Here is a 23,701-nt window from a genome sequence, read left to right as displayed (position 1 = left end):
CAAGATTTAAGATCCAGAGTGGTTTGATGTGTTTCTGCAGTCAGAACTGTTCACAGTGGTGCTGATAGGAACCAGACGTCTGGAGAGTTTAATGCCTGTAAACATTAAGAATTATGTGGAAATTTTGATAAATTGATGGACTTCCCCTTACTTTCACTTTTTGTTTGTGTTTCTAAACCACACAATTGTCACATCCCCCCCCTCTGGGGAGACTCGACTTGGACTCTCCCTGGCTCCGCCCCCTCTCCTCCTCTTCCACACACCTGCAGCTCCTCATTAAGGCTGCTTTATATGCTCCTTTGCTTCCGCTGTGTTTACGAAGTCTCTGTGTTGGTCACTTCACTTCAAAACGACATTTTCTTTCAAATTTAAGGCCCAATTTCGGTTCATTTGCTGAAAAAAAAAACATAAAACATAAAATGTGCTGTAACTTAATTGCACATGCACATAATTGTGCATTAAATATGCAGAAGTGTACGGAGCCCTGCTGGTGACACACCGTATAAATAATACTGAAGTGTGGCCATGACTTAGTAAAGCATGGGAACAAGATAATTAAGTCGTGGCCACGTAGTAAGGCCTGGGAACGAGATCCTAATGCATTTCCATGACTTAGTAGGGATGTGAATGAGATAATTAAGCCTTGGCCACAGCCTAATAAGGCATGATCTTGTTCCCGTGCCGTACTAAGGCGTAGCCATGACTTCATTATCTCATTCCCATGCAAAGTCGTGACCACGACTTAATTATCTCGTTCCCATGCCTTACTAAGTCATGACCATGACTTAATTATCTTGTTCCCACACCTTGCTAAGTTGTGGCCACACGTTATTTTTATGTATACAGGATGTCACCAGCAGTGACATCACCAGGCTCCGTAGTAGTGTGCTCTCTGTAGAGGATGTGTTCACTTATTTTCACTTAGAAAATCAACAAAACAAGGAATTTGTCCAGAAAAGCCCAAACCTTTGAGTGCACAGACACATTTTGCCTCATCCTGAGTCTGAGAAACTACAGACAGACCACATGTGCTGATAATGTCACTCCTTTAACTGACGCTACCGGCCAGAGTGACACACATAAAGCAGCTGTAAGGCTCTCTCAGGCCTGTTATGAGCTCACTTTGCTCTACAAGAAAAAGGCTTTTGATCATTCGTAACAAAAATATGCGAACCTGCTTTAAAGTTAAGCACGAGGTTCAATTAAACCACTTTTTGACCATCCCAGCTGACCTCTCCAATGCTTGGCAATGCATTAAAATGACCTTGAAAGGGGTCATGCCTTAAAGTGACTTGAAGCTCTGGACCTGCATTTGCACTTTCTCACCAGCAGGTGGAGCCAATGTGATGCTCATTTAGTGCTACATCAGACGTGAGTGTCCACCAGGAAACAATGGCCTTTCATTTGAGAGGTGTGTATTATTACTTATTGAAAATGAATGAGGTTTACCATTACAACTGTGAGGTTCATCCAGGTGTGCACTAGCATTCAAACTCCTTCCTGTGGTGGTCCACAGGTGGGTGGTCAGCCGCAGGCCGCTGTAGACAAAGAACAGAGGCGCTTCTCCCAGCACAAAGAGGCAAGAAAGAGCAGGACTCTAACGGCCACCGGGCTTTCTCTGATTTATGATGAACTCACTTTGTTTTTGCTTTGAATTTCTTGGGGCGACTTCTTTTTTCTGGTGGGCTTTGAGGTGCAACAAATACAACGACTTCACTGCTGTACTTACAGTTGTGTGCAGAGGTTTGGGCAGCTCTGGTCAAATGACATTTGGCTGATTTTTAACATGAAAAGAAGTAAAAATGACCTCTACATGACTAGCTTTTAAAAAATAACTGCCCTGAAATATTAATGTGATAATGTTACTTTACATTTGATTATCTTGACAAAAAAAGAAGTAGATAAAATTATAATTGTGTAAAATAATTGGACACCCTTCCAGAACTTAATTGACTCGTTAGGGTTGGTTAGGCAGGTCAGGAATTCTCATTAGAAACTGGAATGGATAAATTCTTTGGCTCTTCAAACCTTGTGTGAACACTCAACAACCATGAGCTCCTCTAAGCAGCTGGCTGAGGATCTGAAAATGAAGCTAACTGATGCCTCCAAAGCAGCGTAAGGCACTGTCTGAAGTGCCACTCAGAAATGGCAGTTAAGGAACTGTGGAAGTGGAGAAAAGATCTGGAAGAGTAAGAAAACTCTCAGATAAAGCTGCTTGTTTGCTGGACAGAAAGGCAAAGCAAAACCCCCACATGGCAGCAAAGGAATCCGTAATAAAGTTTGCTGACACTGGAGTGGTGATGCATCGTTTTACTGGACAGTGCTGCTTACACAAAAAAGAAGCAGCATTTGATGAAAGGAACACCTTGCCAACTGTTAAGCATGGGGTGAATCGGTCATGCTTTGGGGTTTTGTTGCAGCCAGTGCACATGAAACATTGCACGGGGAAACGGAAAACTGGATTCCACTAAATATCAGCGAATTCTGGAAGCAAACATGACAAAGTTAATGAGGAAACTGAAGCTGAAACGAGGCTGGCATCTACAAGAAGACCATGATTATAAAACACCTCAAAACCTACCATCAACTACTTCAAGGAACACAGGCTGAAGCTTTTGGATTGGCTCTCAGTGCCTGACTTGAAGATAACTGAAAATCTGAGTGTAGATCTTGGTTAGGTCGGCATTCTCTGTGTGTGTATATACATATATACATATATGTATGCTGGAGTTTTTAAACACCTCAGTGTCACTGCTGGACTGAGAATAGTCCAACAACCAAAAACATCCAGCCAACAGCGTCCTGTGGGCAGCGTCCTGTGACCACTGATGAAGGACTAGAGGATGACCAACACAAACTGTGCAGCAGCAGGTGAGCTATCGTCTCTGACTTTACACCTACAAGGTGGACTGACAAGGTAGGAGTGTCTAATGGAGTGGACAGTGAGTGGACACAGTGTTTAAAAACTCCAGCAGCACTGCTGTGTCTGATCCACTCGCATCAGCACAACACACACTAACACACCACCACCACGTCAGTGTTACTGCAGTGCTGAGAATGATCCACCACCCAAATAGTACCTGCTCTGTGAGGGTCCATGGGGGTCCTGACCACTGAAGAACAGGGTAAAAGGGGGCTAACAAAGTATCAGAGAAACAGATGGACTACAGTCTGTAACTGTAGAACTACAAAGTGCACCTATATAGTAAGTGGAGCTGATAAAATGGACAATGAGTGTAGAAACAAGGAGGTGGTCAGAATGTTATGCCTGATCGGTGTATGTATGGGTATATATATATATATATATATTACAGATTCAGATCAGTATAATTTCTAAATCTGACCTGTCCTAACCAATGAGAGAGCAGCTCAGCTGTATCTACCTAGATACCGCAAAGAAAACGATCCTGATTGGATAGTTTTGTTGGCTTTTTCAAGAATTGAACGCTTTTGTTTACAACCAAAACTTAACGATGAATTAAGCGCATTACTAAACTAAGAAATAATTACTAAAATGCTGAGAGTGACTATGTTAAATGAAAATGAACTAAAATTACTGACATATTATTTTTTCAGTTCCCAGAAATCTTTGTTCTCCTCTGAAGGCCTGGAAGGTTCTGAGGGTTCTCCACTATTAGAAATAAGCCACAGCGCTGAGTCTCTGAGAGCTCCTCAGGATTCAGATACCATTGTGTGTGTGTGTGTGTGCGTGTGCACCCACCCATCCACTAAACACCAGGTTTCCATGGTGATGCACAAAGGCTCTCCACACCCTCTATCCCTGACTCCGCCCCTGCTGCACGTCCAGGCTCTATTATTGTCTATGAAGGTCCCTCAGTCGTCCACAGCCTTGTGTTTTGTTCCAGTCTACAGTTATATAGACTGAGACTTTGCTCAGTTTTCCCCAAACGTAGACGATCAGCTAAGACAGGTTTGGTGTCAAAGTTTGCTTCTATCGTTTTGCACTGGAGCTCTGAGGCCTAATGATCTCTAAAACCTTAAAAAAATACATATCTGTAATTTTTCATTCATCAAATTTAATAGAATCATCATACTTGCTGTATTTAATAATTGTAGTAATGCTCTTATTTCAGTCTTAAACTTTGGTTGGAAACAAAAGGGTTACATATTTGGAAGAGCCAAAGGAAAACAGACTAATCAGGATTGTTTTTGTCTCTTATCTATGCAGATAAGGCCGAGCGAGCTCTTCCATTGGCTGATGTTTTGATTTCCAGTAGGCGGGACCAATTTAGGGAGGGAAAATGTCACTCTAGGCCTCTAAGTTCTAGATCCGTGACTGATTGAACACAAACTGCAGTCTGACCAATAGGGCCGATCGATTCCAGATTTCGGGGGGTCCACTCTGATCCAGACTCCATATAATGGGTATCGGAGTCAATTCCAAGAGTTAATTGTACAAAATAATTTTTCAATTCGCAATTTCAAAAATGAAGACAAAGAATAAAATCCAGTGAAACGAAAAACTGCCATCAACTTCAGCTCCCACATCAAGGATACAAGAGGATGGATGTGACCTCAAAGATCTTAGCGAGACATCGAGTGTGTTTACATGCACTCAATTATCCCATCATAATCGGATTTCTGCCGTTATACGATTATTCAAATGGTCATGTAAACAGCACACTGATCTAGAAATACAAGGAAGCTGGATTTTAGCTCAGTAATCAGATTTCTCAGTGCATGTGAACTCTTACTCTGATTTCTTTCGGATTTCTCAGTCTGAGCATGTGCGAAAACAGACCCCAGTACCGGAAATAAGTGAGCAGCTTTGCTGCGAGACGCAGTAGAACACTTTCGGAGTGATGCTGAAACCAAATACATGCTTGACGAAATGAAGAATTTAAATATTCTTCGTCTTCTAGATGACGTATGTTCATATTTTCAGGTAAAGCAGCGCAATGTTTTAAAAAAGCCGCAGCCTTAAGTTTGGGTTTTACATTACGTTTACGTTGCGTATTCTTTTGTGAGTTTATTGGCTGGTTGTAAAGCAGAAATCTGATTACTGTCTGACTCATGTAGACCCAGAGTTCCCCATTATCTGATTACTCAAGCATGTAAACACGATTAGATTACTCACTGATTTTCTGCAGTTATCGGATTATTAAGTGCATGTAAACGCACTCACTCTAAAGAGCTCCAGCTAAACTAACTAACCTTCCTCAAAGTGGAATAACTAAACTACAACGTTTCTACTGTGGGCAGTTTCAGCACCGGCAACCACATTTCAATCGTGAGCCACTTTTTACATTTTACTTTGTTTTCCACTTCGTCCAAAGTGAAACACAGCTGATGTGTTTGTGTGTAGCTGTGAAGGACGTGATTTTCAGACAGGCTGTTCCCAACAGCAGCAGCAGAATATCTCACACTACTATGTGTGCATGTGAGCTGGAACGTCTCCAGTCCTAAGCTTTGGCATTGACTCTCAATGTCCCAAATGCCTAGAACCTGAAAATCGACTCTTTTGGGACTCCGAGTCCTACTAACCAGGGCTCAGCTAGCTGTTCAAGACAGTCATCACTGTAAAGCTGAAACATATCATCGCTGTCCAAAGAAAATCTTCTTCAAAAATCTTCATTTTTGACGACTTTTTGTTTCTACATCATTTCAACACACGAGCTGTCCTTTAAATTGTGTGAAAATGTCACGATGAATGGACCAATAGAAATGCTCTAAAATGACGTAATAAAATCTCTCTACATTAACTTAAACTGAAAGTGTTTTTGCTCTCTCCTGTAAAGTTACCATTTGGGAGAAACTTATTTTTCTTTGGACAGCGATGATATGTTAATGATACAAGTATTAAATGTCCACATTAAATATAAAACAGCAAAAGAACAAAAAATTTGCTTAGTGCTTATGTAACATTGGAAACCCCTCTGGGGTGCTAGCTGAAAATAAGCAGGTTTTTCCTCATTGTTTTGACCAAGTTTTGACTCTGAAGGCTCAGCACTGCTGTTACCTATGAAAATCTGCAGAAGAACGTACAGCTGAAAACAGTGGACGTCACCTTGAAGCCTAAATTTTGTGTCCATTTGCACATTTTTACAGATAACAGTGTCATACAGTTTCACTGACCTTTAACATTCAATAATTACATTATTAACCACACTACTGTTATCATAACATACAAAAAAGCACATTTACACAGAATAAAAAGAAAAAAAAAAAAAGTATCTTTCAGGACACAGTTTACAAAAAAACAAACGAATAAGGTGCTACGACAAATAATGATGTAAAATATTTTATTTTCTGTAAATGTTCCTAAATTCAGTTCCTTGAATACCAAACCCTATAATCGCTCTGTGTACTTCAAAAGGCTTCATTTTCCAAAACATTTGACGCTACTTTACAGGGCAAAAACACCACCAGGAAAAATGTCAATGTATTTTACAAGACAAGAAAAATATTCATGAAACAATTTTGTTACAGCTGTTCATCGGAGAAAAAAAATATATACAACTGACTTTTTTTTTTTTTTGAAAAAAATTCCTGCCCTGTACAACTGGACTGACCTTTTTATCATTTATTGTGATGTTGTGTACAAGAGAAACGTGAAAAGAAAAAAAAAAAGCTAGTTCTGAAAGAAGGCGTGTGAAATGTGAGTAGCAGGTAGGAGATTTATTTCGGCTACAAAATGAATCGTGTTCTTCCAACAAACACCAATAAAATTATTCAAAGCTCAGTTTGTATGTACATATTTTTTTCCTAAAAGCGCTGCAACGTTCATGATTTCTGCAACCAGCTAAAGCTTATCGACTGAATCGTTTTCAATTCTTCTAATCCAGTAATTAAATCGGACACAAAAGTTATTAAAAAACAGGAAAAAAACAAAAACACAAACGTTTCTACTTGTGCCTATTTCTGCATGGTACATTTTCTGTGGGTGGTTTAAAATTCGTTTAGTTCGTTATGCTGCCCATTTTTTTTTCAATGAGTTTGTTTTTGCATAAAACTAAACGTGATGCACATTTAATAATAATAATAATAATAAAAAATACAGAGTTTCAAGTGGTCAGAATGAATGTGTCAATCACAAAGAGTCACTACAATACCATCATCTAAAGTACAGAGAAAATACTTTCTTGTGAATTATTGAAATTACTTTGCAATTCTGTACAGAATAGTAATTTAAAATAACCTCTGAAACAGATATCATGGCGCCTCCTTATTAAATAATTTTTAAAAGAAAGAAAAAAGAAAACTAAAAAAAAAAAAAATCATCAAAACAAGCACATCTAAACATCCAAAACATCAAATATGAATAAGGTAGTATTTGGTCAATCATTCCAATATTTTTCCTTATTTACATTTTATTTACAGACGTAACAGAATCTCTTCAGACCGCGGCCGACGTTCACAGTCTGGCATCCTTTTTTTTTGTATGTTTGCTTTTTTTTTTTTGTTTTTAATCTGCATCACATCATTTTTATTTAAAAAATAGGCCCACACATCCACTCACACAGTAATAAATACAAAACACCTTTTCTTTTCTTACACAAAACAACAAGAGAAACCCAGGATAAAACTGACTCATGGAATCAAGTATTTTTAAGCTTTTCTTTTCGTGAGTTCGTCCGTTTCCTTTTTTCTTTTCTTTTTTTTTTTGTTTTTCGTTTTTAGTGCAAGTTACTTTTCCCTTTGCGGAAGTCAATTCCGTACATTCTTCATTCAGTGATGTTCTACATTGATTACTACTGTACAGTCTCCACCAATCACGGCAAAACAAAAACAAAACAAAAACAAAAATAAAAAAACAAAAACGAATGGGCCCGCCCTCCTCTCTTTCAACCAATAAGGCATATCCGGCACAGTGCTCGCTCTCTCTCTCCTTTTTCGCTGGTGAAATCTGCCCAGGGTCTCACACACACACACACACACACACACACACACACACACACACACACACACACTCTCATGGCACATGCAGGTTAATCGAACCTCCTTTCAAGTCCAGAGAACGATGCAAATGGCTGTAACACAACGGCACATCAGCGTTTGTGTTTTCCTCTTGATTTTGCACATTTAAGAAAAAAAAAAAACGTTTAAAAAAATCAATCAGAACAGTTCCGTTAACAGGCCGACGAAGCTACAGGCCTCCTGCTACCCTCGGACTTCAGTTTCGTTTGTATCTTCAGTCTTCAGCACCTGTGAGTTAAGGGAATGCTTGGTTTTCATTGAGCTCCTCGTCCGTTTTCAGTTCATCCACTTGCGGCAGTTGACCGCGCCGCACAGGCACGGCATCTTCAGGTTCTGGCTCCTCACCAGGCCCAGCTTGTAATCGTAGCACAGCTAGAAGGAAAGAAAACACCAGGACAGTGTTAAAGAGATGGCTAAACGAGGAGGAGGTCACTGAGAAGCAGCCAGCAGGCGAATGTTACCTCTTCTCCTTTCTCGATCCTGCGGCTGGAGCTGATGATGATTTTGTACCCTCGTTCAAAGGTCACGACTTCTGCCACGCAATTCGGTGAGCAGGAATGATTGATGTACCTAAACACACACACACATACACACACACACACACACACAATCATTTATATCAACAGCTCTCTGCTCATCAACATCACTCAGCAGCCTTTTCTAAATCATTAATTCATATATTACTCATCTCACTCTGCAATTCCAATTTTAAGGCATTTTAGGCAAAATTACTATTTCAGTTTTCAAGGTAATATTCAAAATAATTTCTTTCAAAACTAAACTTTGTATCTCCATATTTGTCGTTTAGTTTGGAGAGTTGTCACGATTTAAAGAGGTAACAATGAATGGCATTATACTTCGTAGTTAATCGCAATTAATCACACTCATTTGCTCAAATCTGTACTTGATTTTTACCCCCATTTATAAACCAGTTAATTCTGTCAAAGCTGTATGAGTGGGCAAAATAAGCTTCATCAGAATGTATATATCACTGTTAATAATTCAGTAACAACATTTTCACAGTGTGAATGCAGTTCTTAAAATCATGTAATTTCCACAGAGTGAATGCAGCTCCCAGTTTTCATCACTGGCGTCCAGTGAGAGCAACAGTAGCTGCACGTCTAAATCAATGAGTGCATATATCATATATACAGTCAGCGTTTCAACTCCTCTGTGATTGTAGCCTTGTGGATTCTTGTTAGGCTGGGCGTCACTACACGACTTTTAAAACCGTAACAGATTTCGAAAAATATTGAGCACCACAAACTTAATGTCAGTTTGTCACAGAATGTCTTGTCTTGTTGTTGTGAGGGGGTGAGAGAGAGAATAACACACAACGAGTTTAAAAAGAACTCAAACTCCCAGGTCTCCTCAGATTACATGACACAAACAGAGCTGAACTCACTGGACCTGTTTGTGCTTTTATGAGTAGCGAAAGTGGAAACTGGGGATTAATATGTGGTGAGAAACGTTGAAATTACAGTGAGAGCTGGAGAAATATTTCACTACAAACTGGCAGCTGAGCTGAAACTATACAGTGACCTGATCTGGATGCTGTTCATGCACGTCTGTTCTCCTGTTTCTCCGCTCTTCCAGCTCTCTGAGTGGCTGTTGTTTGAATCACTTGTTGAGTAAATCTCTGACCGTCTCATGCTGCAGGACGCGTGAACGTTTTGAGTCGTAAATATTAAACATGTTTGATAATATTGGAGGGTCTCTGGTCACTTCAGAGTTCAATTGGAGGGCTAAGATTCACTCGTTTCTCCTCTCACACTAGATAATCCTGGCAGTCAGTCGCTTCTGATCGAGCTCCCGTCCTGGGAAAAACGCTTTAGAATGCGAAAATTTGTCGCAAGGGGCAAATCAGGCTTACAATCGGGCAAAAAAAAAATGACAGGGTGCATTAAAAAATTGTGATGTTAATAATTTAACATGTTATCATGTTAATAATGTGTTCACAGGTGAACGTTCATGAAGAACGGACAGTGTTACACTAACTTACCCTGAAAGTTCATATATATATCTATATCTATATATATATATATATATATATCTATATATATATATATATATATATATATATATATATACACACACACATATAAAAGCTGTAGCTATAAGTCCCATCCCAGTCTCCCCGCTGTGTGACTCTGAACTGATATTTTACCTTGCAGGGCTTCCAGAACAGGTAGCGTCGATCACATACTCGCCGTCGATGTGGAACATGAAGGCTTTCCGGTTCTGAGAGAGAAATCAGTTGAGGTGGGTTTAGGATCGGTAGGCTGATGAACACTTTTAGCGTCACTTAATACAGTTAAGCCAACAGCAATTCATCAATACCTTCGCCTTGTAGTGCAGCTCCTTCCTCATGGCCACCTCGGTCCGGAGGATTTCACCCAGGTACTCAATGACCATGGTCTGCTTCTCGATGTCTCGAGCGGCAAAGAGCCCAAGGCCCTGCAGAAACACACTGCGTTACACACACAACAGCACACTACTCCTCATCAAGAGCATGAAAAAAAAAAAACACATCTATAATGTTTGCTCATTGCAGCTACTCGCTTTCTATTCACCACACTGCCCTTCATTTCCTCTCATCAACTTCTTCATTATGTTCAGCAGAAACGTTAAAAGACCTTATTCAACAGGTTTTTCCACCACACAGTGGAAACGCCAGTCATAGAATGCTGGCCTTTGCTTCGCTCCATGCTCCACTCTAACACCTCACGACTAGTCTTTGTACCTGTTTTCCCCTTTAAGCTCATTTGCATGTATAAACCTTTGTTTGTTAATTACACCAGAAAAGAGAAGCGTATTGTCACTGTTCAGCGGGGGTGGAGGGGGGGGACTTTTTTTTAACCAACCGCTGCTCTTTACACTGTGAAGGCTTTGTGACAAATGGGCCAAAAGAAATGGACCAAATTTGCTTTCTAATATAATCTTTTTTTCAATTCATTTCCATTTTTTTCCTCATCTCCTATAAATTTGCCATTTTTGAGAAAAGGTTTTGTTTAGACAGCGATGATATACAATTAAAAAATGAAGGTCCCAGGAGTGAGCCTTGAGGGACACCGCAAAATGCCACATTACACTTCGATGTACGGTACAGTCCATGGTACAACAAAAATCACATCCACTTAAGTAGTGAGTCAAAAAAGCAACCAATTAATTTAGTACAAACATTTGCCTGGAGTTTGTAATAATATGTAATTTTAGCAGCTGTTTCTGTCGGTCTGCATTTTGCACTGGTTATGGCTATGGATAAGCCCATCCTTCTAACCACTGGTCAGCTCCTGCTAAGAACTGCCTAGAGAAATGGATTCCTGGAGGGGGGCATCTAATAAACTAACTCAGCACATACATCTGTTTACTGCTCCTCTGCTCCAGTCATAAGACTTGTGAGCAGCCGCCCACCACAGTGGCTGAGTGAGACATTAGATACGTCTCTGTGACTGGCTGGCTTGGCGGCTGAGTGGGTTTAACAAGCGTGGCAGGGAACTGGAAGTACTGCAAGGCCAGCTGTGTCTCTCTGAGATCACTGATCAGGATGCCAGAGCAGAGGAGCGCCAGCAGAACTGGCTCAGAAAGCACTGTATCCTATTTAGCTGCTCTGACAGTAACTCACGTCATTCACAGGCCATAGAGGACAGTGACAGAAAGCAGAACTCTGTGCAGCTTGTTTGCAGGTGTTAAGTAATAACTATGCTATAAAAAAGTGACTTGCAGTTAATAATAATACAGATAATGGGGTCCAACAAATTTCACATAGTTTACCTAAGTCAGAAACAGAAACAGAAAGTAAAGCGCCTTTAGCCTGAACTATTAAGGCTAAAGGCACAACTTTAGAAGATTTACTATATCTTTCATAAAGTCCTACTGTTCTATTGCGCAGGTGTGATATGCAGTTTGGACTGAAGAAGAAGCAGATCTTACACTGTATGTTTAAATGTTTCCTTGCAATCAAATATATTAATAGGGAGTCTGCCTCCCTATAAAGTAGCTGAATTCACTAATTATAAGAGGTGTCTGGATATTTTTGAACATCCTATGTTTGATGATTATACAAGCATACGCTATATGTCCAAATGTAAGAAAGAGAAGCATATACAAATAAAAAAGAAGCATTTACAAATAAAAAACGAAGGGCCCAGAATTGAGCCTTGAGGGACACCATAAGACATCAAAAACATCCATGTGGCACTTGGATATTTAAGTACCCAGTGCAACAAAGTAGCCATGACCATGTAAGTATGAACTGAAAAGGTAACTTAGACAAGCTGTCCTAGTTCTGCTACCAGTCAAGAATCCTGTAGAGAACCGAGACACAGGCTGCTTGAGTCCATGTAGATTGCTAGAGTATTTGCATATTACATGTCCAGGGTTGCCAACTCCATCTGACAGCAAATGGAAGCACTCACCCTTCTGATCATCAGCATCTTGGCTCAGTACTATGGCTATGAATTTTTTAAAAAAATTTTATTACACGTTTCAAGCAATCATTTATACACTGTATATTCAAATATATAGCTCAGACACACAAACACTTTAGGGATCACGTAGAAGGAGGCAGTGATTTAGCACACCTGGATGCGGGAGTGGGCCAGGTAGACGTTGCTTTTCCATTCACTGGTCAGTCGGCGGTACTGAGATGATTTGGAGTGCACAAAGTGCTTACTGTGAGATGGCCCGGTCTCCGCCAGGGCAGAGTTCTGCATGACGCAGGAGGTACGGTTCCACACAGAGAGGATCTTTAACCTGAGTGTGGGTGTGTGTGAGAGAGAGAGAGAGAGAGAGTGTGGTGACAGGAATAGAACAAAGAAAACAGAAAATACATTAACTTTGATCTAGTATGATATAGCATTGATATAGTATTACACGGTGAGAAGTAAATGAACGAACTCAGTTTTCTTTGAGGAATGGACAGACTGGGCGAATGAGTGGAAATCATTTTATATCCAAAGTATCATTAACCTACTAACCTTACATCTACTGTGCACATCTGTTAACAATGCAAACAATGAGGACCACCATTCCAGAACAAAGAACATCAGTTTTGTCTAACAGACTAAATCTGTTAATCCAGTAGCTATCTATTCCTCACTCGCGCTATTATAAATGGGCATTTCTTAATTATGTTTTATTATTATTATGTTAGTATTATGAACACCTGCACTGACAAAACCAATGTGCTAAGGAAGATACACAGAAATGGACGAAACCATGTTGCTTTGCTAAAACCAGTAATCTTGAATGTTTTGTCCATTTTTATAAATAACAGCATCATACAGCATCAGAAGCCACATATGCAAGTCTACTTGAGATTATTTAACAACTAATTTCTTAAATTTACAATTCTATTCAGAGTTTGGACTGATGAAAGCTAATGTTATGTTAATTATTCCAGTGAGAGTCAGCATATAAAAATGAAATAAAATTGAGCCCAAACTTGAGCCTTGAGGAACGCCGAAAGGTACTTCTAGACACTTAAATGTATAAGTGAAGGGTTTGTGCCAAAACACATTATAGACCACTTTCAAAAATTTTTTTTTTTCATGAAATACATTATTATGAATGAGCTTTACACATACAAAAAATATCAATGCCATATTATAATTAATATCACTTTTTAAAAATTAACTTATATATTCAGCATATTGGAATGAAACTTTTCAAGTAGCCACATAATACTGACAACCACTTATGTAGGGATCTGAACCACTCTAGCACTGAGCCAGTGAGTGAACCCAACCCAGTTCTACAGTTAGTCAAGCAGAATCCCGACACTGACCTTTGATTCTGCGGGTAGCTCCTTAGCTCTGACCGGGCACTGCCCGATGGGTTGATGCACAGAGGAAGCTCCAACAAGGGGTTCCGCCCATAACGGAACCGGTACCTCGAACAAGCCTCCACACCCGGCAGCTAGAATGCAATCATAAAACATCAGTAATGAATAAAAGGAAGCATGTACTGTGCATTCAGAGAGATGTATGTATGTATTTACCGATTCAGCAATGCGGGCGACCACTGACACGGTCAGTCCGAACAGGTCCTCTCCCTTCAGGTAGAGTGGGAACAGCCTCAGCATGCCTGTTTCTGCTCGCCGCTCTGCTACTGACCCCAGGACCTTATCCCATACGCCTACACAAGCAAAGAGCAAGTGAGACAGAACAGACGCTACAAGTCAGTTCACAATAAGCTTTTAACATTTTACTACAAGCTGCTCCATTTTTCTGGTAGGAAGGTCTCAATCAGATCTGAACGACTGAACTGATCGAGGCATATTTTAATGGATTGGTACCAGCTAAATCCAATTACGAACCTTCCTTTTTAACAAATTACACAGATACGGATTCGTGGGCAAAATTTTTCCCAAATATCCGTCTTGTTGCATGACAACTCGTATAACTATATCCTTATCCGTATGACTATCCTTATTTTTAATTATTATAAACATCAGTTATTAACCAGTACAAATCTGTGCTACGGTCAACACTACAAATCTGTATTACAGTGGTCCCAGCTTTCAGGTGCAACACAGAAGACCACCACACAACCTTGTGAAGAAAACAAGACAACAGACAAAAGAGTGCACACAACAAAAAAACACCAGACTGAGGCGCGTACCTTTAGCTGTGGTGTCAGTCAGCACCAGGTCCTCGTACCCTCGCTCCAGCACGCGGATACTGAACTCAGGCCGTCCCTGTCGCTCCTCCACGGAGCAGACGTAGCGGCAGCGGCGCCGACCATTCCTCATGCTCCAGTAGAGACGGCTGGCCTCGTAGCCTGGTGGGAAGATGGCACTGGCCGAGTGGAAATGAGGCAGCAGGGCTGGGGGCAGCTGACCCATGGCGTGAAAAATCAGGCTGCCCACACGGAAGGTGTGGCCCAGCTCAGGGCGCTGCACGGCAGACGCCAGCTGCCGCAGCTCGTCCCGCTGCACGTAGACGCGACGGAAAACGGAGAAGCAACGTAGCACCTGCTGGTCCAGGTGCAAGCCAGCTGCACTGGTGCTAGAGCCCCCTCGTGGCCGGTGCTGGTGGCACAGCATGGTCTTGTCCTTGAAGAAGGTACAGCCGGCTTGCAGGGCGCAGGTGAAGTGGTAGACGTTGAGGCAGCGCAGCCGGTGGCAGCCACTGGTGGCTCCCAGACGCTGACAGAAGGCGCATGAGATAGTCTGGCCCCTCTGCCGTGCGACTTCCACGTTGATGAGTGCGCCAGCCTGCGTCTCGTAAACCTCCGACGACCACAACGCGCAATTCAGGTGCACCCAGGTGTCCAGGTCAAGGTTGAGGAGGCGGGCAGCACCATCTGTCAACCCATCACCTTCCTGCTGGCAGAAGCAGCAGCGACGCCGGTCTCGGGATGACGAGCATGGGCGTAGGGATGAGCGCAGCTCCTGTCGAAGATCCTTCACAGCGGATACCGGATGCAAATGAAAAGTAACCAAAGGTCGTTACGTGACTGTAATATTTTCACAGAACAGCTGTTTTCATCTCCAGCACCATTTCTAAATCCTGATTGATTCCTGATATTACGACAATAATTACTAAAAAAAAAAAAACCATTATCCAGACTGTACGCACCTCTTCGGGCTCCTGCAGTCCAGCCTTAGATGAAGCAATCTGGATCGTCCACTTGCGCCAGTGGAGGCCCTTCCAGCGCTTGCCGTGGTGCCAGGGCTTGTCATTAGGTCTATATAATTAATAATTATCAAAATCAGACATCAATAAAACCACAGTTACCTCAGAAGAAGTCTAGCCATTCACTTCACAACAGCACAAACCAGCAAGACCGTTAGCCAGGTACTGTCAAATTATGGAGAGTAAGAAAGGCAGCAAAAAAAGTGGAAAATGTCTTAGTTTTCTTAAAGTGTAATGTACATCAACCAGAATAGGCTTTTTGTTTTGTTCAGGGTTCAGAATACTATTCAATGTAACGGTATGGCATAATAGTACTGCACGTAATATATGGATATAAAAAAACTTTAGAAAAACATGTATCCTGATAAAACTTTTGGGCATATTGCTCAGCCATACTTGTCATCCGTGTGGCTCTGGGAACGAGGTTTCAGCTTCACAGTCATTTTGAGGTGAGACTCGGCATTTGACTCTGTCTTCACAGACTCCGTCTTTACAGGCTCTAAGGAGGCCGGTAAGGCAGGACCTAGGGGGTTGGGCGAGGGGGATGAGGGTTTGGACTGGAGCTGGGCCAGACAGTGCACGTCCAGAGAGGACATGTTGTTGTTGTACTGATGCTGGGCCTTGGACGGACTCCCTTTCACAGCTTTGTCTTCAAGCAGGGCCACTGATGCCTGGAAACATAAGGCAAGAAGAACTTCAGTCATGAAGTGGCCTCTCTTTACCATATACCATAAATATAACAGCGTTACATTACAAACATTAAGACAACATTGCCCTTACGCCTTAATGTAGTAGATCAGCCGAGACAAGTTTGGAGGTTTGCTTCTTTACTATATCACCAAACTATCACTTTCAGTATACTGTATTTTTTTTTAACTTGTATAGGAGAACCAAATCAGCAAAGATGATATTTTTATTCCCCAGGTTTAAAAACACTGGAGGAAGGTAACCAGTGCTTGGTTATCTGCAGTCTTTGACTATCTGCAACAGGTGTGCTGGAGGAACTAAAATAGAAAAGCTGGAGGAACGGAACAGACTGAAAATGTGGACTGGCTACAGGTTGGGACTGGACTGCCACAAGCAACTCAGGGCAGGGGTTGACGATGCCTATTGCTGCCCCCTGCCCCCAACAATTCACAGTCTGGCCCCTAAAAATGCAGAGATTGTGGCCCAAATGGCCACCTACCACGTTGTTTCCCTTTGTTACGTTATTCCCAAACCAGCTGAACTTTCACACATTAACAAACATTCATGAATTGAAAACAAAACAACTACAGTTCACTTTCCCACACGATTGGAATTTTGAGAAGGATATCATGTTCTGTCGAGCACGTTCTCTGTTTTCTACAAGATCGTTTTTTTTACTGGGAGTAAACCGTTTAGAACACAGAATATTCAACAGCATGGCTGCACCTTTCAACATGAGCACTGTTATAATGCAATGAGCAAGCAAAGCAATGAACCTGCAGGGCTGACTCATTACAGCCTGATTAAGGCGGAGGTGTGTCAGCAGAAATAAATGATAAAAATCTTAACTTCGGCTGAGTAAATTGTGATTTGACTGGTTTAATGCAAAAAAAAAAACAAAAAAAAAAACAGTAGACTTTGGGAACTCACCGCAGTGTATATCTCGCTGCTGTCGGAACAAAACCTCGTATCTATTTTTCAGTTTTTGACATTATTTGAAAATGCTTGTTGTCATTTATATTGTGTGTAAATTTCATGATGAATGGGCCAAAAGAAACGGCCCAAAAAGACAAAAACTCTGGTTCCATTGACTTACACTGAACGTAAAGTACGTTTTTTCCTTCTCCTGTAAAGTTACCGTTGTGGAGACTTGAGGTTTTGTTCTGACAGCAGTGATACGATAATCATAATGCAATATGATAATCTCAATAATTCTGGTGAATCAGTGCTAATTTTTATATCAGTCTACTCTTTCACAGTGAAAATGCTTTAGAACTTCTTACTCTAGTGACGGCTGCAGAGGGAGAGACTAACCTTAGTGTCCATGGTGGCTTTGGCCTGTGCAGAGGAGTGCAGGATGAGGCAGCTGTGGCTGCAGAACACCAGGTCTCCATCTGAACTCGACTGGGATTCCTGCAGGAGAAAGTACAGAAAGAGAGAGAGGGTCGGAAACTAGTCTTAAAAATAATAAGAGATTAGAGTTCATTATGGTTTCTTCCTCAATATTTCCTTCTATATTCATCATCCACTTCACCCAATGTTAAAGAATAAACGTCAAACACCGTTTACAGTAAACTGGAGCCTTAAAAAGGTTTGTGATCTATGAAATCTCTCAAAATCATGTGTAAACTAGCTAAGCATATGACTGAGCGTCCTGAGAAGGCAACAAATAAAGACTAGTCATATTTTCAGAACTGAGAAATAACAACATCCTCATACTTGTGCTTTGCTTTGTTGATCTTTGGTGGGTTTCTTTACTCCATTGCCCAGGACGACCACTTTACACTGGCGGCACCACTGTGGCTTCGGGCCTGGGCTCCCGGGCCCCTCTTGATACTGCTCTCTGCCTCCTATAGGACCTGAGGGCAAAAAACAGCACCATAAAAATTATATTTTCTATTAATAACTCATCCGTAATTCTTAACGATATGTTAGAAAAGTTCAAGTCTTAACTTTCGCCGTCTCCTTCAGCATCATAGCACAGACTTCTAATTAAGATGAGATCAATTAGCGCGGAAACAGCAGTTACACTGATAGGAATGGCATTCCCTCTGAAACACACTGACATGCTCCCATTTTTAAGGCTTTTAATCTGACACGGCACAGCGATTAACTGAATATCTGACACTGTGACACAGATAAACAGGCTGAAGCAGGCCAAGATCGTTACTCCGTTTCATTAGCTTCTCTAATCGCTGGCTGAATCAATAACGACTCTCTGTCAGCACCTGAGCCACACTGAGCGCTCACACAAAGAAATAATGATGCACATCGTTAGTAAACATCGTTAAAGTGGATAATCGTCTGTGTGAATGACTATGGGAAACAATTAGAGCCAGCCTGCTGTCCCCCACTGTTTTGAGAGCAATCACATCGTATGGTCTCTCAGTCAGAAAGACGACGGTAAAAGATGCATTATCCTGACAATGACCTGTTCGTTTGCTATGCTAATTTTGCTGTCTCTGTAATCAACACCATCAAATTTCTGGATCTGGTGCAAATGTTTAATCTACAAGCTTTTCAAACGTTCTGGAACAATTAATACATTGAGCTCGGCGCTTCTGGAAACAAATACATTTGCAGCCAGATTCCCAGACATGGATTAAGTCTTGGACTAGACTACAATGGCAACGGAGATTCACATTTGGAAAACTCTTTTTAGCCTGAGCTTTATCTTGGTAATCTCTCTCTTAAAACCTCCACCATTTTTATGTTTTTATGTACCAAATTTAGCCGTAACTCATTTTTGGACCATTTTTTAGCCTCTCCTTGTGCTTAGAATTAAACAGGCTGTTTTTGTTGCTGTGCCTTTAAGGCTGAAATATGTAAATTAACTGTTCTGACTGGTTGTCCTGCTTGTCTTTTTCAAAAAAGCAGCACAGGCTGAAACGTGGAACAAACTGTTAAGTTTGGACTGAAATCCTAAGGGATGCAGAACTTCAGCCGCAGCTTTTGGATGTGTGAATCCTTTGGAGAACTGCAACGATCCGTTTGCTTCCCGTCAGACAGGAACAGCACATCGTTTCATTGTTTCCCCACATTCTTCCAAAAGCTCTGCTACAGACTGTCTGCCTGCAGTAACAAACCTCTGCATCACTTCAGTAGGAATGGGCGGCTGAATGGGCACTCTTATGTAAACAACTTCACTAAGAACGGACCAAAAAAACTGGCCCAAAATGACTTGGAAAGATGTCTGGTTCCATCGACTTACATTAAAAGTAAAGTAGTTTTTTCTTTTTCCTGTAAAGTTACTATTTTGGAGATACAAGATTTTGTTCCGACAACAGTGATATATATATATATATATATGTATATATATATATATATATATATATATATATATATATATATGTATATATATATATATATATATATATATATATACACACACTACATAGTATGTATTACCGTGCATCTGAATTTAATTCCCAATGGTAAAACTGAGAGGACAGAGCTGTAACTCACTCTTGTCAGGGGTAAGGTGGCTGTGCTGATGAGGTTTCAGAGGCCCCTGTGCTCCTGTGGCTTTCCCCAGCCGTTCTAGCTCCGCTGCCCCGTGTCCGTGCAGCAGGCCAGAGGCCGAGGGCCGTGCCTCCATGCCCTTATGGGCCCCCAGGGCGGCGTGGGGCCACGGTCCACTGCTCACCTCATAACTGCTGGGGATCTTCACCTGGATGAGGTCAGCGATAGCCGCCACCACGTCTGTAATGTTCTGAAACAGTAAAGAGACAGTTTATGCATTGCCCTCTCCTGAAATCTGACATTTCACACTATCATTTTTAATTTAGGCAAGAAAAAAGGCTACATTCACACAGCAGGTAAAAGTGGCCCAAATCTGATTTTCCTCACCAAAACCGATTTTTTGGTTTGGCAGATTACAGTATCTTTTTAAATGTGGTCTGTATGCGACATCAGTCTGAACGGATCAGCTCCTAAACTGACCCGCATGCGCAAAAGAACAGAGCGTCATGTTGCTTCATGTGGCTCATCCAGAGGTAAACAATCACAACTGCCAACATCACAGGAGCCATCATGAAGCTTCACTGACTGACAGCTGGGCTCATCACCCAGAATGTGTTCAGGCTCACCGTAAAAAGGGCGCGGTCACTTCTTTGGTTCGTGTCCTCGGATTCTTTAAACGTTCTTTTTTTTGACGCTGCAGGCTTGTTCTACGGCTGCGTTCGGAAACGTATCGGATTTCAGTACCACACATGAAAGCGTCTCAAATCGGAATTGAAAATGTCAGATTCAGTGTGTTTATCTGTTCACACAGACACACATCTGTGTCACGTATGAAGAAAAAGATCAGATTTGGGCCTCTTTTACCTGCTGTGTGAACAAAGCCTAAGAAACTTGCAGTGTAAACCTTAAGGTATATTTAGCTTCAACAGCTTCATGTTCAATGTTTTCTCCTTGGTGTGAAGATCAGGTTTTGTCTAAATAATGATTTGACAGTTTTGTTCTCCAAACTACTGACACTGTTTCGGTCCAAAGGTGGTTTAAACACCTGTGAGATTTGAGCGCTGATGAGAGCCGGCATCACAAGTGTGTGGTCCTTATTCACAAGGTAGCACTGATGCTAACAGTTTTAGTGTTTCCTCTAAATAAACCTGCGCAGTCTTAAAGTCAGGCTAAAATCAGAATTAACCTCATGTTAGTTTGTGTCCCTAGTCATATCACCTATGATTTTTCATATCCTACCCTTCAAAAAAAAAAAATTCCCCCATCTTCCATCAAAATGTAAAGAGATCTTCTTGCCTCTGATTTGTGATGATGTCACCATTCATCAGTGGGTTTGAAAAATCACATTAACTAATAATATAATGTTTCACCCCCCCCTGCCACACCTGCCTCCGCCCTCTAACCTCCCTCCTCACCTCAGCTGCAGCTGGTTTCAGGGTGATCGCTATGGAGACGAGGCCTGAGCCGGATCCATTCTGTGCCGCTCCGAACGAAGAGCCGAAGAAAACAGATGAAGGTTCGGTCTTGATGTTGCACAGCTTTGCCTCAGAGCCTACAGAGCCAAGAAAATAAACGAAAGCTGTCACACGATAAACAAAGAAGTTCTTTCAAAAAATGAAACAAAAAAGACTTTTTATAAAGTCATTCATGAAAGAATTCTGACACATTTTAGTTTAAAGTGTTCATAAGATTAAAAATAAGCAGTTCAGTCAAATTTACACAATTTTTTTGTAGTCAATCAGCCAAACATGGTCAGTGTCAGAAGTTTGCTTCTTTATTTTTGAACTGGAGCTACAAAATTTAGGGCTTGGGCTATTATCTTCCATTACTTGTCAGCTACATCAGCCTTAGTGTCAATTCAAAACCAAAGAACACTGGATACCAAACAAGGCTGAATGACTACATTTGGGATGAGGGGGAAAAACACGTAAATTTTTATGCTGGAGTCAAAGTTCCTACCTTTCCCCCTGGAGGGAAACATGGGCATGACTGGAGAAAGAGCCGGTGACGGAGGCTCCTGTTTGACCCGCGAGAGGTCTGGATAGCGGCTAATTTCCATTCCCACCACACTCTCTGGAGAGGAGGAGGGGACAAAACTGTCCGGAGTGTCTCTGTCCTCACAGTGCTCCTGACCCCTGAATAAAAATAGATGCAATACAAGCAGAGAAAATGGTGAGGAGGGACTGGAGCTACATTAGCGGAAAATGGTCATTCTATTAATATTTCCACATATGTGAATTATCAGGCTTGTACTTTTAGTGGCTCACTTCTGTCAGTGTGCTCTGTTATCTCTTACAGAACACGGCTTTGAATTTATAGCCATACAGCCCAGCCACTCTGCATCAGACATGAGACATAAGAGCACAAAACTGTGTGGCTCTTCTGCTCTGAGCGAGAGTGGAACACAATGGTTGAAGTGGTCAGATCTAGAAACAACTATTAAAGGAAGAGGTTTTAACAAAACAAAAGCTATTTTGTATTTTATTACTGTTAAAAAATGCCTGCACCCAAAATCTAACAGCAAATGGTTGAAAAAATAAAGGATATTTGTCCAACGAGTTCTGTCCACAGGCTGTTTGTTTGGTGATGGACTGACCTGATCTCTTCCTGGTTGTTGTGGGGGGGCGTGGGTAGTGATGCAGGAACGTCCACGGTTTTGGGACCATGAGCGAGAGCCCGTGCAAAAAGCTCCTCCTCTGTCTTAAACGGGACGTGCAGCGGCCGTGGAGGAAGCCCTTTGGTCACTGCAGGGGGAGAAGCCAAAGCACTGAGAGCAGAACTTTATCCCACTTTATCTTCTCTCTTTAAATTAAACTTAGATATAAGACAGCTGAGCAGTTACTATAGCGACACTGTATGCGCAAAAATCTGAATAAAAGTGTTTTAGCACTATTTAAGCCAAACAATACAATATATTTATGCTGTTTTCGTTAAATTTTATCAGAGATTTCGAATATGTTTTTTTAGAAGATTAGTTTGGCGTTTAGTTTTGAGTTTATAGATCTCTCCCCTTTCAAAGAGACAATGCCTGGCCTGCAAGTGGACAGACTTTCCTAAAGGATTTTGGCTTAACTGAAAATGAACAGTGCTAAATAGTGCCTTTTGCAATAGAGAGATGTTTATTTTTATAAATTTTATGGAGAACCTTTACACTTTTTTCTTTGTATCTGATTAAAATCAGCAGTGTAAACGCATAAACAATATAAGCTTATAAAAATGCTATGATCTAAAAGACACTGTGTCAGTATCGTGCAGACCACTGGTGTGTCTGAGAGAACATCTCAGAATCACAGCTGATTGTGATGCACATTCATAAATGAGTCAGTATATAACCGGACCCTGTCCCTCACCATCGTGACCGCTGATGACGGCCGCTTTGCTGGCCAGCTCCTCCGTGGTGGCGAAGCCGTTGAGTAGTTTCTGACGAGCAACGGGGGGCGGGGTGGGGGGTAGCGAGGCCGGAGGGGTGGGGGGGTTACTCAGATTATTCTGCTGTGGAGAGAGAGAGGAAAACATGAGTCACAAGGCTTCCTGGCTGAATCGAGTCTGTGCTGAAAGAAGCAATTTGCGTCTGTGAAAAGTGCTTTGCCCCCGGTGACTCCAGCCTTGATGTGAGTAATAATACATAATAACTCTTTATAATAAAAACGCCCTGAATTCAGCCGCTCTTGCCACTCGTTGCTGCTGCTGCTGCATTGTGAAGGACACATTAATACCTGCGGTTCTGACTTACTTTGTAAATGAGCTGGGAGTAATAATCCGACATTCCGTCCAATGAGGCGCTCCCGAACGCCCCCGACAGGCGGCTCTCTCCGTCCAGCTGCCCGCTGCCATAGGGCACAAAGTGGGCAAAGTTTACCCCAACCAGAGGCTCCATCAGGGGCAAGAGAGTGAGCTGCTGCTGCTGGGTACAGAGAGAGAGAGAGAGAGAGAGAGAGAGAGAGAGAGAGAAAAACCTTTACTATGCTTTAACA

General features: G+C 41.6%; 1 protein-coding gene across 3 annotated transcripts in view; it reads right to left on the bottom strand.

Annotated features, from left to right (window-relative positions):
* Nucleotides 1-6,246: 6,246 nt before the first annotated feature.
* kmt2cb (lysine (K)-specific methyltransferase 2Cb) overlaps nucleotides 6,247-23,701 on the bottom strand; it is a 151,759-nt gene continuing 134,304 nt past the window's right edge. For 2 of the 3 annotated variants that reach the window (XM_036597087.1, XM_036597088.1), the window contains exons 46-63: nucleotides 23,461-23,631; nucleotides 23,078-23,219; nucleotides 22,324-22,471; nucleotides 21,687-21,862; nucleotides 21,143-21,279; nucleotides 19,731-19,977; nucleotides 17,985-18,124; nucleotides 17,580-17,678; nucleotides 15,975-16,249; nucleotides 15,522-15,630; nucleotides 14,563-15,346; nucleotides 13,940-14,076; nucleotides 13,727-13,857; nucleotides 12,522-12,693; nucleotides 10,279-10,395; nucleotides 10,106-10,179; nucleotides 8,400-8,508; nucleotides 6,247-8,310 (exon numbers count right to left, since the gene is read on the bottom strand). In XM_036597087.1, coding sequence (XP_036452980.1) covers nucleotides 8,215-8,310; nucleotides 8,400-8,508; nucleotides 10,106-10,179; nucleotides 10,279-10,395; nucleotides 12,522-12,693; nucleotides 13,727-13,857; nucleotides 13,940-14,076; nucleotides 14,563-15,346; nucleotides 15,522-15,630; nucleotides 15,975-16,249; nucleotides 17,580-17,678; nucleotides 17,985-18,124; nucleotides 19,731-19,977; nucleotides 21,143-21,279; nucleotides 21,687-21,862; nucleotides 22,324-22,471; nucleotides 23,078-23,219; nucleotides 23,461-23,631 — 3,264 coding nt within the window. In that variant the 3' untranslated portion in view covers nucleotides 6,247-8,214. The remainder of the gene's footprint in view (nucleotides 8,311-8,399; nucleotides 8,509-10,105; nucleotides 10,180-10,278; nucleotides 10,396-12,521; nucleotides 12,694-13,726; nucleotides 13,858-13,939; nucleotides 14,077-14,562; nucleotides 15,347-15,521; nucleotides 15,631-15,974; nucleotides 16,250-17,579; nucleotides 17,679-17,984; nucleotides 18,125-19,730; nucleotides 19,978-21,142; nucleotides 21,280-21,686; nucleotides 21,863-22,323; nucleotides 22,472-23,077; nucleotides 23,220-23,460; nucleotides 23,632-23,701) is intronic. The other variant, XM_036597089.1, reaches the window with a different exon arrangement.

Source organism: Colossoma macropomum, unplaced genomic scaffold, assembly GCF_904425465.1.
Source record: "Colossoma macropomum unplaced genomic scaffold, Colossoma_macropomum, whole genome shotgun sequence".
Lineage (NCBI taxonomy): Eukaryota > Metazoa > Chordata > Actinopteri > Characiformes > Serrasalmidae > Colossoma > Colossoma macropomum.
Note: the sequence above shows the minus strand (reverse complement) of the source record. Positions and strands in the feature narration are given on the sequence as shown.